Raw genomic sequence first — 16,029 nt, forward strand, 5'->3', positions numbered from 1 at the left:
ATGTGACCATAAAGAAAGTAGAAAGTGTATGAAAGTAAGTACTACATTAGGTTGGAGAGATTTTTCTGAAATAGAAGCTGCACAACCCCTATGTTTTTTTCGCAGAATGTCAGGGATTGGAAGGGACCTCAAAAGATCATCCAGTCCAATCCCCCTGCTGGAGCAGGAACACCTAGATGAGGTTACACATTTAATCATTGAAAGCTGGGAACCTTTTCTAGTTGCTGAAAGATCATGTCTATTTCTAGGTAAAATGTTAGGTATGAGACAAGCCCTATGTAAACAATTACTGAGAAATCTGTTACTTGAATGCAAATTAAGTCTTCTAACACATTCCATTACTTTCCATTTAAAATAAAAGCAATCAACTTATTTCTAAGTAATTGTAAGTAATAAGCATTGTGTGGTTGTTTCTGCTACTGTTTACTGAAAATGGGGAGATTACCTCAGTGGATTTTTATTCTTCTGGCCTGGTGCCATTAAACTATTTGACGTTTGAAGTCTTCCAGAGAGGTATTTGATCTTGAATACTTGGTATCACAAACTCATGACTGGGAATTCTGTCAGCTCCTTGTTAGCAGTCAAATAGTAGCTTTCTTAATTATTGCTAGACTTATTAGATAGGATTTGTTAGTCTTTCTTGCCAGCATAATTGTTCAGCCATTTTAGTTTCTCTCTCTTTCACTCAGTTGCAATTTTCTTTAAAATTTAAAGTAAAAAAAACCAACCAAACCAAACAAAACACACAGCCAAAGAATGTTTCCAATATTGAATTTCATTTTGAAGTTTTAATATGAAGGATGAGAGACAGCTGGTTGCCCAGCTGGACTATTGCATTCCTGTTTCAAAATATGAACTCAATTGTCATTTTCTGTTTAGGGTGTTGTTGGAGGTGTGACAGGCATAATCACTAAACCTGTAGAAGGTAAGCCCTGAGGTTGCACTGTACTTCTTGAATGGTTTCCCAGTACTTCACAATTTATTTTGTAATTTTAAGAAATATCAATCTAGGTGACCATATATGTGACCGTGTATGATGAAACTGTTAAACATAGTTATAGCTGCTGCTCCCTTACTGCCTTCTCAGCCTTTACATGAATTAAGGAATGGTTGTCTTAGTGATGTATTTTGTTAGGCCTTCTGTAGTACCTGATGTATTGTTTAAAGCCAGAATAAAGATAGTAAAAACAAAAAATTAAAAAGCACCAATTGAAGAAGTTTTTTGGGACTCCAAGGGTCCCAAATAAGCAAATTTGGTTTTATGCCTGAGATCAGTATTTGTGTTTGTAAAGACATGTCACTTCATCAGTATGATAGATGATGGAAAAGTGCAAGATAAAATGCTTTTTATTAAAATACATGTAAAAGTGATTTAAATGTTGGAGGTTGTGTTTTATAGGTTATTGGAAGATATTTTGAGCTGCAGTCCTTATCTCATTAGTGGATGAACACACATGCTTTCTAAATGCTTTCTTGGCTCTTCCATGGTTATGTATCCCCAGAAACATGACATCTAGAGATACAAATAGTTAACTTTCATTATACTTGTGCATCTTAGTCTTCAGATTATTTTGTTATTACTATTAACCTGTAGAAACTCAGATTTTGGCCTTCAGTCCTGAGTGAAAGTGTGAGAAGGAGAATCTAGTTAAAATCTCTGTTATTCTGGCTTTGGAGGCTGGTAAGGTGCCAAGGGAACAGGAACATGTCTGACCAGACAAGGAACCCATGTGTGACTTTTCACAGAATTTTTTTATAAGTTGTCATCAGTTGCTGTGGGCTGTTTCTAATACGAAACAGTTCTAGTGCAGCCTGGAGCAGTAATGGTTTAATTCTTTGGTTAATGGCTTCAAGGAGGTCATTACAAGTGTTTCTTTTTCTGTTCACTTTCTTTTAAAGGGGCTAAAAAAGAAGGTGCAGCTGGATTCTTTAAAGGAGTTGGAAAGGGACTTGTAGGAGTGGTAGCCCGCCCAACAAGTGGCATCATAGACATGGCAAGCAGCACCTTCCAGGGAATTCAAAGGTAAAGTGTCAAGAGGACGTTTTGAAGTACTGTCCAGATGTTGGATATCAGGTGGTAAAGTGATTCAGTAGTGCCACAATTATTTGTGTTAAATATGATATGCAGTAGGATATATGGGGCTGAGAGATGTCCAGTAGCCTGTGATGAATGTGTTTTCTGATGATCTTTGGAAGCTGCTTCAGAATTCATCTTCCAGTGTTGGAGTTCAGGTAGATGATAGCTTGTCTGTTTTCTCCTTTTACACCCTCCCTGATAAGAAAACAGTTAAAAGATTATGTGTAAATTTTACTTCTGAAGTTTGTGTACTGCTGAAAGCAAATATCTAAATATAATTTAAACTGAAAGTAAAAAACAGACTGTTCAAATTTTCTGAGAAAAACTTTTCAGTTTGAAATGTGATTAGCAGTGCACATCAGGGAATTCTTACATTTTAAAAGGGACCTTTGGAAAGTGTGTTAATAAGCAGGAGAAGCCTTAGTTAATTATCCATGGTAGGGACTAAACGCCTCCAAGTTATTCTATAGCTTTCTATTTGGCTAATGTTACTCTGAATTTATTACTGGCGATATGCCTTTACTCTTTGCTTCTGTAGGGTGCGTAAGAAGTGTAACTGGGATATGTGGCAAATGAAGGGTGACTTTTTAAAGATAAATTGGTGGAACTCAGAACTGTAGTAAACTTACCAGAATACTGTTCTGCTGTCTCTGACAGGGTGGCAGAATCAACGGAAGAGGTATCTAATCTCCGTCCTCCACGTTTCATTCATGAAGATGGCATCATCCGGCCATACAATAGGGTGGAAGCTGAGGGTTATGATTTATTTGAGGTATGACTTGCTTTTTAAATACAGTTAAAATTCTCTTATCTACAGGGTTCCATAAAGGATTATGTTCCAAAAAACCTGCCACAGATCTGTGGCAGTTGTGATCTCTAGTAAAAATTTGCCCAGCCTATTTCATAAGGCAAACCTGTGTGACAGAGAAGACCCAGTGCTTGTAGTAAACTAAATGCAACAAGAAAGCTGCAGTATTGCTGTTAAATGTATCTTCTGCACATTATGTGCAGTCGTTGCTAAGTCCTAGATAATCAGAATCCAGTTAATTTGTATTTCAGCCTTCACATTCTTGAAACTTACCTTAAGATGCTTTTTTTGTTGTAAAAAACTTAGAGTAAAATAACTGTCTACATTAACATTTTAAGACCAAAACTTTAATATTTGCTACTTCCTTCATGTTGTTCTTTTAATATTTATTTCCTATTCTCTTTCTAATGTTTCTCTTATTTCTCTTTCTCTCCTGGCATACGCAGCAAGAACTGGAATAACGGAGTAAACATTTTCCATGTTTCTTTTCTATTTATGTTACGGTCTTTTATCTGCCTTAAGCATTTAGATTAAGGGCATGATTGCATTTAACTTGTCCTCTCCCCTTCATTCATGTCTCTTCTGTGTAGCAATTGAATAGAACAGTGTTTCATGAAAAGAAACAAACAAACAAACCTAAATAACCATCTTCAGTAAGATTAGGTGTGTTAGTAAGCTGAGAGAGCCAAGGAGGGTTTGTTTCCTGTATATTGTTTTTTTTTGAAGGATGCTTAGCTCCGTATGAATGGCAACAACAGAAGGCAATGGGGAAAAAAAAAAAATGATGGTAGGGTAGATGTGGAGTTCATTCTTTTATAAACGTTCTCGTAGAACTAGGGCTGCAGAAGAAAGGAGAGAGCAACGTTTTGATACTTGTGCAAAATTTAAATAGTGATACTGAATGGAATTTTCTTCAGTGAAAATGCTCATAGTTTCATGATATAGAAATATTTTTTCCATATAAATGCTCAGAAAACTTGTATTTTTGGTTGCCGTAATATGCCATAGACCTGTCATTTGTACATCTGATGAACCACTACCCCTTGAAGTTACTACTACTACTTCTTCATGACATTTTCTCAATTAAGAGTTGTAACCAGCTCAGTTGACTCTGGTTTCATTCACAGAATCTTTTAGGGCTTTGCTGTTCAGCATACTTAAATGTGAACTTTCAGCTGGTAACATGAATTTACATACATTTAAAAAATTAATTTAAAATACATTTATAAATTAAGTGATGCCACAAATTTAATTTCTAATACAAAATCTCATAAATTAAGAAGCTGTCCTCAGAGCGAATTACCTATTGCATATGAAAAAAACGTTGAGCAGTGACATCTGTCTGCTGCTAATGCCTTTCCAGAATTTAGTGGTCAATAGTCAGCTTTTTATATTTAAAATTATTTTTTAAAATAAAACTTTTGGTGAATTTTTATTTTATGAAATTAAGTGAAATTAAGTTGTCATGATATGCTAAGAGAACTAAATTTCTTCATGTAATGAGATTTTTTTTTTTTGCACTCTATTTTTGCCATGTATCAAAAAGGAAAAGGTGTACAATTAACAAGGAAAACTGGATATTATGCAGTTCCTGCATATCTGATGTTTGTATTTTTCTTGGATCTAAATGGTGTAGATTGGAATTGTATACCAACCAAGAATTAATCTTTCGTATAGTTCACTAAACACAGTTTCTTCTTTTCAGAAGTCAGTTGAATTCAGGTGTGGTTTCTTTGTTTTGTTGGTGTTGTGGGTTTTGTTTGTTTTTCCTAACTGATGTTGTTTCTTATGCTAGAGGTTAGTGTTGGGAAGGTTTTGTTTCCTAGTGTAAATTACAAGGAAGAGCGGGACAATGTATTTGCAGGAAATAGGACACTTAACAAGCAAGATGAGTCAAAGTCAGTTTTATATGCATTTATGAATTTAATCTCAAATACCTCAACTTATAGGTATTAGTGCTGTTTATTTTTTATGCAGTTTTGACCTAATATTACAAGTAGTTTAATCAGAATCCTTACCCTATTTTAACTAACTATAGTGTGTGCGTCCTTTTAAAATAAATATACGCTTACGAGGTTTAAGCCTTGTAAGGTTACCTTAAGGAATGGATGCCTCAATACTATTCAGTGGTTGTAAAAAGTTGTTTCACTTAAATACTCCTGTGTGAAATCTAGACATTGACAGGTATTGGAGCTCAGCTTAGGAGGAACATTGTGCTAGTTTTCAAAGACAAGGTAGTTTTTTCTGTGCAGAATGGGGACAGTAGCCAGATAGAGTAGATCAGGTTACGTGTGTGAACTTGTTCATGCAGTGCATTTTCCTGCAAGCACTGGTTCTAATGTATATGGGCTATGTCGGGATCTGCTCAGTCAGTTCAAAACCTCAGAAGTCAGATTTGACATCTTGCAGGCCACGTCTTTACTCATGCAGTGAGGCTTAATAGCACAGAATGCGTTTTGAGAAACATAAATACATAGTGTGTATAGCTGGAGAAATCGAAGAACAAATAGGGCAAGTTTAGGAGAACCGTTTTCCAAGGAAAATTCTCGAGAGTTTTAACCTTTGTATGAGGAGCATTTGTAGTTGATGAGATTTGCTAGAACAGGTAATGAGCCTTCAGCTTTGTTAGTCTTTGTCTTTTAATACGCAGGTACTGCCGCCTGCTCTGCTGAGGACTCCTCACCCCAGCACTTAGGGTTTGACATGATGCAGTTTGTACATTATTCAGTGTCTTGTGGTGTTACTTTGTTTCATTTCCCAGTTAAAGCATGGAGCTTTATAAAGAATGCAGAATACTTCTTGAATAATTGAGACATGGTGGTGAGACAGTGTTGCGTGGCAGAGGGAATACTACCCTCGGTTCTGAGAATCTGCAGATTCTATTTCTGGTTGAGTCGCTGTGCTGCTGTGTGAATTTGCATTGGTTCTTTAATTTCCATGCAAAGCAATAATGAGTGGAACTTCTTCAAAGTGCTCTGATGTTCCCATAAAAATAAGAGCTTTTGATAAAGATGCCTGAATTTTACAAGTGTGCAGATCATGGAGTAATTTGCATCAAGTGCAGCTCCCTCTGTACATAAAGCCACCACCATTGTGCTGACGTCTATCAGGTATATTGAGAACAGCTCTGAAAAATACTGCATCTCATAGGCACAGAGCTCAGTGGGAGCTCTTACTTTAGTAACATACTGCATGTAAGATCTAAAAATACTATTGGGATTGTTTCTGAAGTTACAAGAAACAGGCTTTCTCTCCAAAGCTTTGAGTTTTTAATAGAGGAGAATGCTTATGAATAAATCTGTTTAAAAACGTGGCAAGTCTCATTACTGCATATCCAGCAAAAGGATTCAGAAAATGGATAGCAGCCTTTGAGTTGCAGTCTTACATGGTGGTAGGTTTTGTATGTGTTTAATTTTTACTTGCTGTTAAAGTAGCTGTGGTTCAGGTATAAAATGTGAGTTCATATTTTCATTTTAGTCATATGCTGGCATCTTTCTTCTGATGTTTTAAGAGACTTTGAGATAAGCAGTCTTTTGTGGCATTTTTTTTTTCCTATCACGTCTGTTTTACAGTTCTCAGAAATTTTTAAGATGGTCAGAAAGTGATATTTTTTATAGAAGATGTGGACCCTATATTTTTGGTTGCTGGAAAATGCTGAATTAAATTGTTTTCCAAAACATCACATCACTTGGGAATCTTAATCCACTTTTGAGCTTCAAGGATTTATTGGGTTGATTGCAATGTATGATGCAGATTTAAGATATTTGTTGAACTTTTAAATATATGAAAATAAAATGCAAACATAAGTTAATGTTGAAGCCTCTTCTGATTGATTCTGATGAAAGCTGTGTTGATGAATGATCTTTCTGCTTTTGTTACTTGAACAATATGGAGTTCTTTGCCTGAGTGGTTGACCATAGACAGATCAATGTGGAGTCAAGTTTAGCTTCTGCTGTCATGTTACCAGGTTTATAGATCCAGTTATGGAAATAGAGAAGGAAATGTAACTTTACAAGGATACGTTCTTTTTTTGGATGTTGAATAGGTATTGCCCGTTCATCACTTCAGAAGCCCAACCTTGAGGTGCATTGACTGTTTGTAACTTGTTAGTTTATTTTTAGGGGTCTGGGTCATGTGCTGCTGCCTTTAGAGATAATGTTGCTGGATTTTCACTCTTGAATCTCAAGTCTGCAGCGTGGGGTGTTACAGAGTGAACGTTACTAAAGAATTGTTAGCACAGAAAGGAAATGAAATCTGAGGAAGCAGTCTGATACTGCAGTGTCAGTGTTCCACCTTTTGAGTGGAACAGATCAGACCTTTCAGTGACTCAGCTTCGGGAGTGAGAGCACTGTAAGAGCCTGCCATTAAAGAACATGTTCAATGAGGTAACTTCTTAAAAGGCTTTTTTTTAAATTGAAAACACCACCATAAGTTCGCTTTTTATAGCCCCCAAATTATGTTCTATTTTTGTTTCAGAAATTGCACATCAGAAAACTGGAAAAAGAGAGCTATCGATACCACTGTGCACTTCCAAGAGGCAGAAGAGCAAACCTTATTGTCACCAACAGGTATTAAGTTTTGGAGGCTTCCTAAGGGCTTGTCTTTGTTTCAACTTAGGGATTAGACATCTAACCTGGTGGCTGTTCTCTGCACAACTACTTTCTTTATCCATTTTCTTCTTGATTTTTGTCATAACTTCTTTTGTTTCCTTTATGGAAAATGTTATGTGGTGATGCTGTCAATACTAGATACTAATTTTAGAAAGGCAGTCTACTCCGAGGTCAGTGAGCCTTTCCTCTTACTGGAAGGAAAGAATATATTTTTCTCTTTGTTTCTTTTTTTCAAATTAGCTTGTGATAAGTGTTTGTATTCAAACCGATGTTTCGATAATGCACGTGTTTTTAATCTTGTTAATTAACAGATACTCTGAATGGAGTCTAAAGTTTTTGTAAGAGTACGAAAATTGATATTAAACTCATCAGACAATTTTTAGAATGCAAAATGTTACTAGTATTGAATATGCAGTTTGAGGACTCAAAACCTGCTAAATACATGCAGGTAATGAAAAGGAACACATGGATTATGATCTCCGTGTCCTAAATCTTGCTGATTTCCACCTTGCCTGAATGTACGAGATAGGCTCATCCATCATGAGACTCCGGGAGGCATCCCACCATGTTTGTTTTATAATGTCTAGCACATCTCAAAATTCATGCTGCAGCTGAACAAGCTTTTTCAAGATACTGAATAAGTGCTTTAACGATAGGTGTTTTAGTTGTTTGCAGGTTGAGATAAATGTGCACTTTTCTGCTATATCAATTCTTCTGCACATGCTTGAAAGTTCTAGTTTAACTCCATTCAAAACTGCCACCAGTTTTGTGTTAGTGCGCTGACCCTGGAGCTCGCTGGCAGCTGCAGCGCCTGACCACTTGTCAGTCCAGTAGTGCTGGTGTCACTGTGCAGCTCGTTTGTCGCTGTTTGAGTAGCCTCATCTGGCTCTGAGGGCCTCTGTTGAATTAACTGAAGCCCCTCTAGTATGCAGTTCTAGAACAATGTTTGGATTTGGAGTGCTGGGTGGCCTGTATATACTATGTCATATCATAGATCATCTCTCTGTCTTCAGAACAAAGGGATTATCTTGGAATATATATATATTAGGAAAACCTGGTTCCACTGTGACTGAATGGATAGTTCTAATCCATGTAGAAAATACCTGCTTGAACAAATTTATTTTCTTTATTTTTGTTTTCCTGGCAAGGTTCTAGTCCCCAGGACAAACTCAGTATTAACTTTTTCTTCTCAACAGGAGACTGATATGTGTAAAAGAAGTGGAAATCTTAGGCCATTTAACAGTGGAGTGGGATTACTTATTTGAAGATTTTACATCCTGTCCTTCCTATGAAGCAAATGTTTTAAAAATAAATGTTTTGGTAAGAGAAGCATGTAAACTTTTTTTATTTAACACTATTTAGAGGTCCAAACATGCTCCTAACTTATTTATGGTTCTAACTGCTAACTATGGGACTAAGAACAGGATTTACATGACATTTCTTAAAAGTAGGGGTTGGGTTGGACAGAGGCCACATGGAAATCTAACCTGAAGTTGACATTCAAGCCGTTTAAGTAGCAGAATCTGCGTTCTTGTTTTGTGAGTCACCTGAAGTACTTTTTTGTTCCCCTCTACAACAGGATCAAAAGATGTTCCAAAGGAGGGACAGTACAGGTCATGAAAGTGTCAAGACAGTTCAGCTTCAGGATAAAACTGCAGCAATGGTATATTCTTTTTTTTTTTTCTTTCATCTGCTTTCTTTCTGATATTGTGAACAGTTGTTTAAACTCAGTATGGAAAAACAGTGGTAATGTTCAGAGAGTCGCTATAGAATAGGCTGCTGTGCCTGAGGAGCATGTGCCGTACTTGCATGTTGAAAAGTGAGTTTGACCAGAAAAACAATTAGACAAGATAGCCTAAAATATTCAAGAGAGTATATGCAACAGTAATTTAAGGTTGAAGTTGCATAGTCTTATGTTTTATATATTAAAACTCATTAAAGAAAAACAATTCGGATAGCTAAATTACAAGGTTAAGTTTCATTATAGTCTCCAGGGTTCAACATACCTCTGCATTCTGCTGCCTCCTCATTATTTCAAGATCATTGGAATAACCCAGTAAGTCTACATTGTGTGAAAAGGTTTGCTTAGATTCCTTCTCCCTCCCTCCTGCCCCCTACCTTGCCCGCACCTGGATTTTCTACCCTCTATCTCTAAATGTTTGTATTGATGCTGGAGAGGCTGATTTATTTTGGGAACTTTTGTTCTGTGGATGGTTGGGTGTCAGAGCTGAACTTACAGCTTTGTATAAATTCCAGAGTACTTCAACAGTAGAAAAGTTTACCTAGGAAACAATGCATCTTATTGTACTTTTGTATCAGATGGTGAGAGAGGAGGAGTTGTCCCTGATACCAAAAGTGAAATCAGTTAGATCCTCAGCATCTTGGAAGCACACTTGTAATTGTAGCCTTATAAAAGAATGGGTTAGACTGGGAAAAAAAATGCTATCCTATTGAGGCACTTGGTTTAGCTACTGGAAGACTGTATTTCCTTACTATGTCTTGCATAAAGAAAAAATTCCTTCAGCTTTTTCATATAGCGTGTCTTCCAAATCACACTTTTTGTTAAATATTTTAAATCCTCTTAGTTTGTATGTATCTTAGTGTCATGTCCAAATCTAGGACATTGTACAAAACATGCAGGCCATACTAGAAGGATACTTGTTTAATTCTCTTTTTCATTAGAATTTATGCTGATATGCATACATTGAAAATAAATTTTTCTGTTCTGAATTGCAACCCATTAATCTTCCATGGATTTGTTTATTTGATTTTGTCAGTATTACTCTTCATTTTGCCTCTCCTTTCTTTGCATAAATCCCACTTGTAAAATTATACCAATTTGATAGGAAGACACAAACAAAGTACACTTCACAAGTAATTGTTACTTCTGTGAAGACTTCTGTGGTGCCTTTCTATGTGCATGAAACAAATGTCTTTAAGATCAGATTAAGGAAACTACAGACAATCTTATTCTTTCTGTCTCCCTTAAAAAACAAACCAAGGGGTTTAGGTTTGTCCTTCTTCAGTCCTCTGAATTTTTCCTCAGCCTCCATGAGTTAACAGAAATCCATAGGTGTTTTAAATACTTCAGGTACACCTGATGCGTATTATTTGTCCATCCAGCTTAACTTATTCTGTATTTTAGTATTCATTGTTGTATAAATGAGTTTTATTTTTATTGAAGTAATGGATAAAAAGCCTTTACAAGCATTTAAAACACTTTGGCTTTCACTAAATGTTGCAATTACTCAGGTGAAGTCAGAATAACCATCCAAGCTACCCCAGTATGTATTGGTGTTTTGCTGAGATTTTGGTGGTTTTTTGTTGTTTTTTCCATAGGCATTTACACATATCACATTGACATTCATTTTCTCAGGCAGAGATATATCACTGTCTTAATATTACATATACACATTTTATGCATTATGTACAATATACTTAATGTTAGTTGATTTCCCAATAATGATAACGCAGACCTCATTGGCCTGAACATAGTTCTCTTCTGAGGCTCTTCACCTCTGACTGAATCTAGTAGCTGTAAGCTCTCAGTACTTTTCTGTCCAATTTAGAAGATAAAAAAATTGGTTGATTTCAACTGATACTAAATTTTCCTCAAAACACCTTATTCTTGTGGCATTTAAACTTCTACTAAAAACAATGTGTAGCAACAGGAGCAGAGGAAGTCAAGAGTTGGTATATGCCCATTAATGGATCAGTGTGTTGCTGTACTTGACCAGTGTATTTTTTGAGAGACCTTTGACCCAATAAGATTAAAAAATTCAGCAAAACCAGAAGGAATATATCCTTATGTTTGTGTTAGTGAATATTACTTATGTGAAATGACTATTTAAATGCTAACTGGTGTTTTACAGTGTATGTGTCTTAGAAGTTCATGCTGCAGTTCCCAGTGGTATAAACTGGCTGACTGGACATGAGTTTAATACTGGAGCTTTAAATGACCTGACTTTGAAAGCCTCCAGAGCATATAGTAGTGGAAATGTCATTTGTTTATCTGTTTAAAATTAGATCACTTGTATTGGGATGCTTCCTGAGGAAGGTTTATATAGTTAAGTGTGAGTAACATCATTAATGTGAAAAATTAGAGTGGATTGACAGTATCACGGAAACTGTTTCTGGATGCATGTGAGTGAGGAGCTATGTATCCAATTTAAGGCTCATAAATGAGCCAGTGTGTATGTAGGTTTTAATGTTTGTTGCATTAGCTGTCTTTAGTAGCATTGTATGGAAGGAGACTGCAGATTGCATGCTTAAATGTTCTTTCTTTAAATATGTTGATTTACAGAGGATTTGTTACGCTATTCAGGAAGCCCAGGCGATAAGAAAACAACAGAAGCTGGTGAAGCAAGCATCTTTGCAGTTGAAGAAACCACTAACACTATCTTGATAATGACAGGATTTGTCGTGTTTGACCTTTGGTATGCAATTTTATCCCTCAAATTGTTTAGAAGCAACATAGAAGCATTGTGCAGAACGTAAAGATACCTGAGAACCTCACTTCCTTCAAAGTTAACAGCCATAAACACTTTTTTGAAGGTGACATAGGTTCTTAAAATAACTATCAAGTTCATTATTCTGAAATACGCATTTAAGTTTAAAAATTGCAACTTTTGCTAAAATGTTTACCAGTCTGAAATTTTCTTTTCTGCCCTTTTTCATATCAGGAGTTCTTTTGAATGTATTCTAAAATAAAGTGGTCATCTGATTTGCACTTTAAGTTTACAGTTTACGGACAGGTGGTAGTAATTGTTGTTCTAGTGTTTGGCATTAGAAAATACTGCACTAGAGCAACGTAAGAATGACTATGTGTGAAAGAAATAGGCTGTCATTGTCTGGAAATGTTTACTTTGGAGTGTTGTCAATTATATGTAAATGAAAATTTGCACTTTAAAATGGAAAATATTATTCACCTGTCATGTGTATGTAGATGGTTTTGGTTGTATTGTAGCTTAAAGACTTCTCTAGGAGAGGACACCACACTGGTTTTACACAGCATTGTGTGGCAAAAGCTTAAATCAAAGTAATTAGCTTTCCATATTTCAGTGTACAGTTACTCCACTGGAAGAGTGCCGTCTCATTAAGCTAAAAGTAATTTCTGATAGAATATTTTTTGCAGTGTCTCTTCCCGAAGACTGTTATTAGCCTTCAGTTGAGCAAGGTATTTAAATACATTTAGAGTGAATGCCTAGCTCTTAATGGTATGAATAATCCCATGAACTTCACTGAGACAGGTTGAATTCTTTACACGGGGCACATCAATTAGTATCTGTCTGGGTCAAGGACTAAATGACCAAACAGGTTTTAGTTCAGTGATCAGTAAAGTGAGGGCTCTTGCTGTCAGTCTTAGGCTCTCAAATAAGATATAAAGTGGAAATACTTATGAAAATTCACTCTCTCCAACTCACTTCCCCTGGAAAGAATGATTTCTGGGATTTTTAATTTTGTACTAGATAATAGCTATAGATATGACCTTAACGAGTAAAAACGCAATATTCTTGCACAGATCTATTCAGTAAATAGAGCAATTGTGAGAACTATACCTGGATTTTTAAACTCTCCTTATACTTAAAGGCTGGGGGATTCTATACATGTACTCTTAATCTGTACCTATAATCACAACAAAATTTGAAAGCTTAAGATATTTGAAAGTAAGATGCCAAACACAGAACTTCTATAGAGCATCTGCAGACATGATTTTATTGCCATTGTGTGCATATGGCTGGCTTGCTACAATAGAAAAATGTGGTACGGCCTTTCATTCTGTGGTATCACCTATTTTCTAGAAAGCTCTGCTCAAACATTAAATTAGCTGTCTAGGTTGTATGTATTTCAAGCCCTTGATTAAAAAAAAAGTCAATAAATTTTTATATGCAATTATATTTCCGCTATGGTTTTAAGTGTTGTTGCTTCCACAATACCTAATATGCTTTTGGTTTGCCACATGACGGGCACTATATGGAAAAAATTATTGGAGTACTAGCATGCTGCAGAAGAACTGTCTGCAGCCCAGCGTTTCCTCCAGCTTGGTGTCTGGCATGTAAGGAATAGTTGTATATGTGCTCCTGCTTAAGTCATAGCTGGAAATAGATTTCTCTTTAGTCCACTCTGTGTGCATGTTTGGACAGTACCATGTGCCTTTTCTGAGATGGAGAATTGGAGCTTAAGCCAGTTCTGATGCCACATTCCTGACTTCAGTCTGCTGCTTGATTCACTTCTGTACTTCCTCATTCTTATTTGTAAACTGTCTGGCTTGAATTGTAAACAGTAGATACTCTGTTTTCTCACTCTATATGTGATTAGGTACAACTTAAAATAGTCTGAAGAAGCAGTAGGCTTCTTTAGAACAATTTTTTATTTTGAAATGCATGTCTTTGCAGTTTGAGTTGCTAACTGAATTTGAACTGGCGTTGAAGAAGTAATGAACAACCTTCTTTACCACTTGGATCAAGCACTCAAGAGGACATGAAAGAGCATTTGCTAAGAAAGGCCTTTTTTGCTTAAGTGAAGACAGAAGTTTGAGACCAATAGATTTCCGATGCTTGTCCTGTGCTTTCTATAGGTGTTCCATTCCATTTTACTAAGAGTTCTTCCATCTTTGCTCTTGTTTTTTATCCAGCCTTTTGCATTGCTGCATTCTCTCCGGCTGCAGACGCTGTTGGCTGTACCTCAGCTTTGGCCTCTGACTTTGGCAACTCTTTCTCTGTTCTCTTTCTGCCCATCTCCTTAAGCTGGTGCATCCTCTTGAAGTGCCGGCTGAAGGAGTTAAGGCACAAGCAGAGTCACTTGTCTAGGCCCTAGTCCTATATCCAGCATAAAAACAATTACAGAATGAAATGGTGTTTACATGATCTGTAAGTATGAGGCATTGTGGGGGTTTTCAGACAGTCTTCAGTGATGAATTCCAACCAGATACTGCAATGCAAAGTGAAAGAGCTTTTTCAAAGTAGTTGTTTGTGGTTTTGGTGGTAGTTTTTTGTTTGGTTTTTTTTGTCGTTTAACCAAGAGATTTCCCATACCTTTAAGATTTTATGTTTCTATGAAGCTCTAGAGTTTCATTATTACTGAGCACACAAGTTGTCCAAACTGCTGAGATCTTACTAGAACTTTCCTTACAATGAATTCTCAGAAGTTTTTACTTTTTCACTTGTTAATTACAACTCCAAGCATTTAGCTTGGGCTTGGGTCCTTGCTTTGCATCAGTTACTCCTTTGATTTCTGGCTTGTCATAGGTTTCTCTGATGCTTTTTTCTAGTAAGGCCTGATGGGTGTTTAGTCCTTGTGATTGTTTTCTCAGTCTCTTACTTGAGCTGTAGGCTTCTTTCTGAAACTTTCTCAGTCCCTTTCTGTCATGCCCTTCCCCATCCCGTAGCATGCTCAGTTGCTTCCTATGCAGAGAGCAGTGGGTCCTTAATGTAGGTCCGTCTCAACCTAGTAACCGTTTTAAAGGACAGTAGCAGAAAATTATAATAAAATGAAACTGTTTCATGTAAAAAAAAAAAGTGCTTTTGCTTATGATTTTAGAACCTTTTAATGTTAATAAAAGAGGAAGACATGAGAAATTTTGCAAGAGATAGTGGATATATGTGTTTTTTTTCATAGGCAGGTACTATCAATTCCACTTAACTGTGGGCCTTTGGGGAGAGGTTTTCTAACTTTAATTTTCATTGAATTTGTGTCTGATCTGGAGACTAGTAAGTTTTCACACACAGAAATGTTGTATTTTGAAAACACAATCAGCGCTTTTCCTAATTTAATACGTGAGCTTGGTCCATTTTGCTGTTAACTCTTCAGAGGGAATTTTACCATCTCTTTCAATGGGAGTTTTAACTGGATTTTATTCAGGTTAAATTGATTAATTTCTCTTAGAAGGATCCTATATGCATTAAGTTTAGTACTATCAGTCATTCTCTATAAACAACTTGAAACTACTTCGGTGACCTTTTAAAAGAAGCAAATGCCACCCAACCACTCCCAATACTCCTAAAAACACTCAGATTGTGGCATCTCCAACGTTGTAGGTATTAACATCCTGAGTCAACGTGGTCCTGGACAACCCACTGTGCCCAGTTCAGCCACAGTCAGCTAATCTCAAGAGATTATATCTTCCAACCCTGGCTGTTCTGTGATTCCTTCACAATAAATCTAAAATGCCTCCCTCTCCCCCACAAAAGAAAGGTTTTTTGTTTCCTGGGTTAATTTAAATTATACCTGTCAAACTTCACACGTTTCACCATCATATTTAACCCTTTTCTCAATAATTGCAAAGCCTGGAAGAATACTTGGTTTATTACAGACACTGAATAGGGAGTGTTTTAGTAGTAAGAGATCAAATAGTTTTAGAGGGGGTTAATTGTGAAGTCAAATGAGAGGAAAAATTAAGTAATTCAGCTTAACAGTCAAGGTACCAATATTTTGATTTCCTGGCTGCCAATAAGTATGCTTTTGTTGTACTAGAGTAACATAGTGATTACACTATATATATATCATAATCTCAGTGGTTGGTTGACATCAAGGGT

The 16,029-nt window shown here is 36.3% G+C and overlaps 1 protein-coding gene across 9 annotated transcripts in view; it reads left to right on the top strand.

The window, feature by feature from the left end:
- VPS13C (vacuolar protein sorting 13 homolog C) overlaps nucleotides 1-16,029 on the top strand; it is an 89,003-nt gene that overhangs the window by 72,523 nt on the left and 451 nt on the right. For 5 of the 9 annotated variants that reach the window (XM_065847475.2, XM_071813810.1, XM_065847477.2 and 2 more), the window contains 7 exons: nucleotides 880-925; nucleotides 1,900-2,023; nucleotides 2,735-2,849; nucleotides 7,362-7,453; nucleotides 8,692-8,815; nucleotides 9,075-9,158; nucleotides 11,799-13,392. In XM_065847475.2, the coding sequence (XP_065703547.1) occupies nucleotides 880-925; nucleotides 1,900-2,023; nucleotides 2,735-2,849; nucleotides 7,362-7,453; nucleotides 8,692-8,815; nucleotides 9,075-9,158; nucleotides 11,799-11,900 (687 nt within the window). In that variant the 3' untranslated portion in view covers nucleotides 11,901-13,392. Of the gene's footprint in view, nucleotides 1-879; nucleotides 926-1,899; nucleotides 2,024-2,734; nucleotides 2,850-3,331; nucleotides 6,697-6,995; nucleotides 7,262-7,361; nucleotides 7,454-8,691; nucleotides 8,816-9,074; nucleotides 9,159-11,798; nucleotides 13,393-13,890; nucleotides 15,365-16,029 lie in introns of those variants that run through there. The other 4 variants (XM_065847476.2, XM_071813809.1, XM_071813811.1 and 1 more) reach the window with 4 other exon arrangements.

Source organism: Patagioenas fasciata, chromosome 12, assembly GCF_037038585.1.
Source record: "Patagioenas fasciata isolate bPatFas1 chromosome 12, bPatFas1.hap1, whole genome shotgun sequence".
In the NCBI taxonomy this organism is placed as follows: Eukaryota; Metazoa; Chordata; class Aves; order Columbiformes; family Columbidae; genus Patagioenas; species Patagioenas fasciata.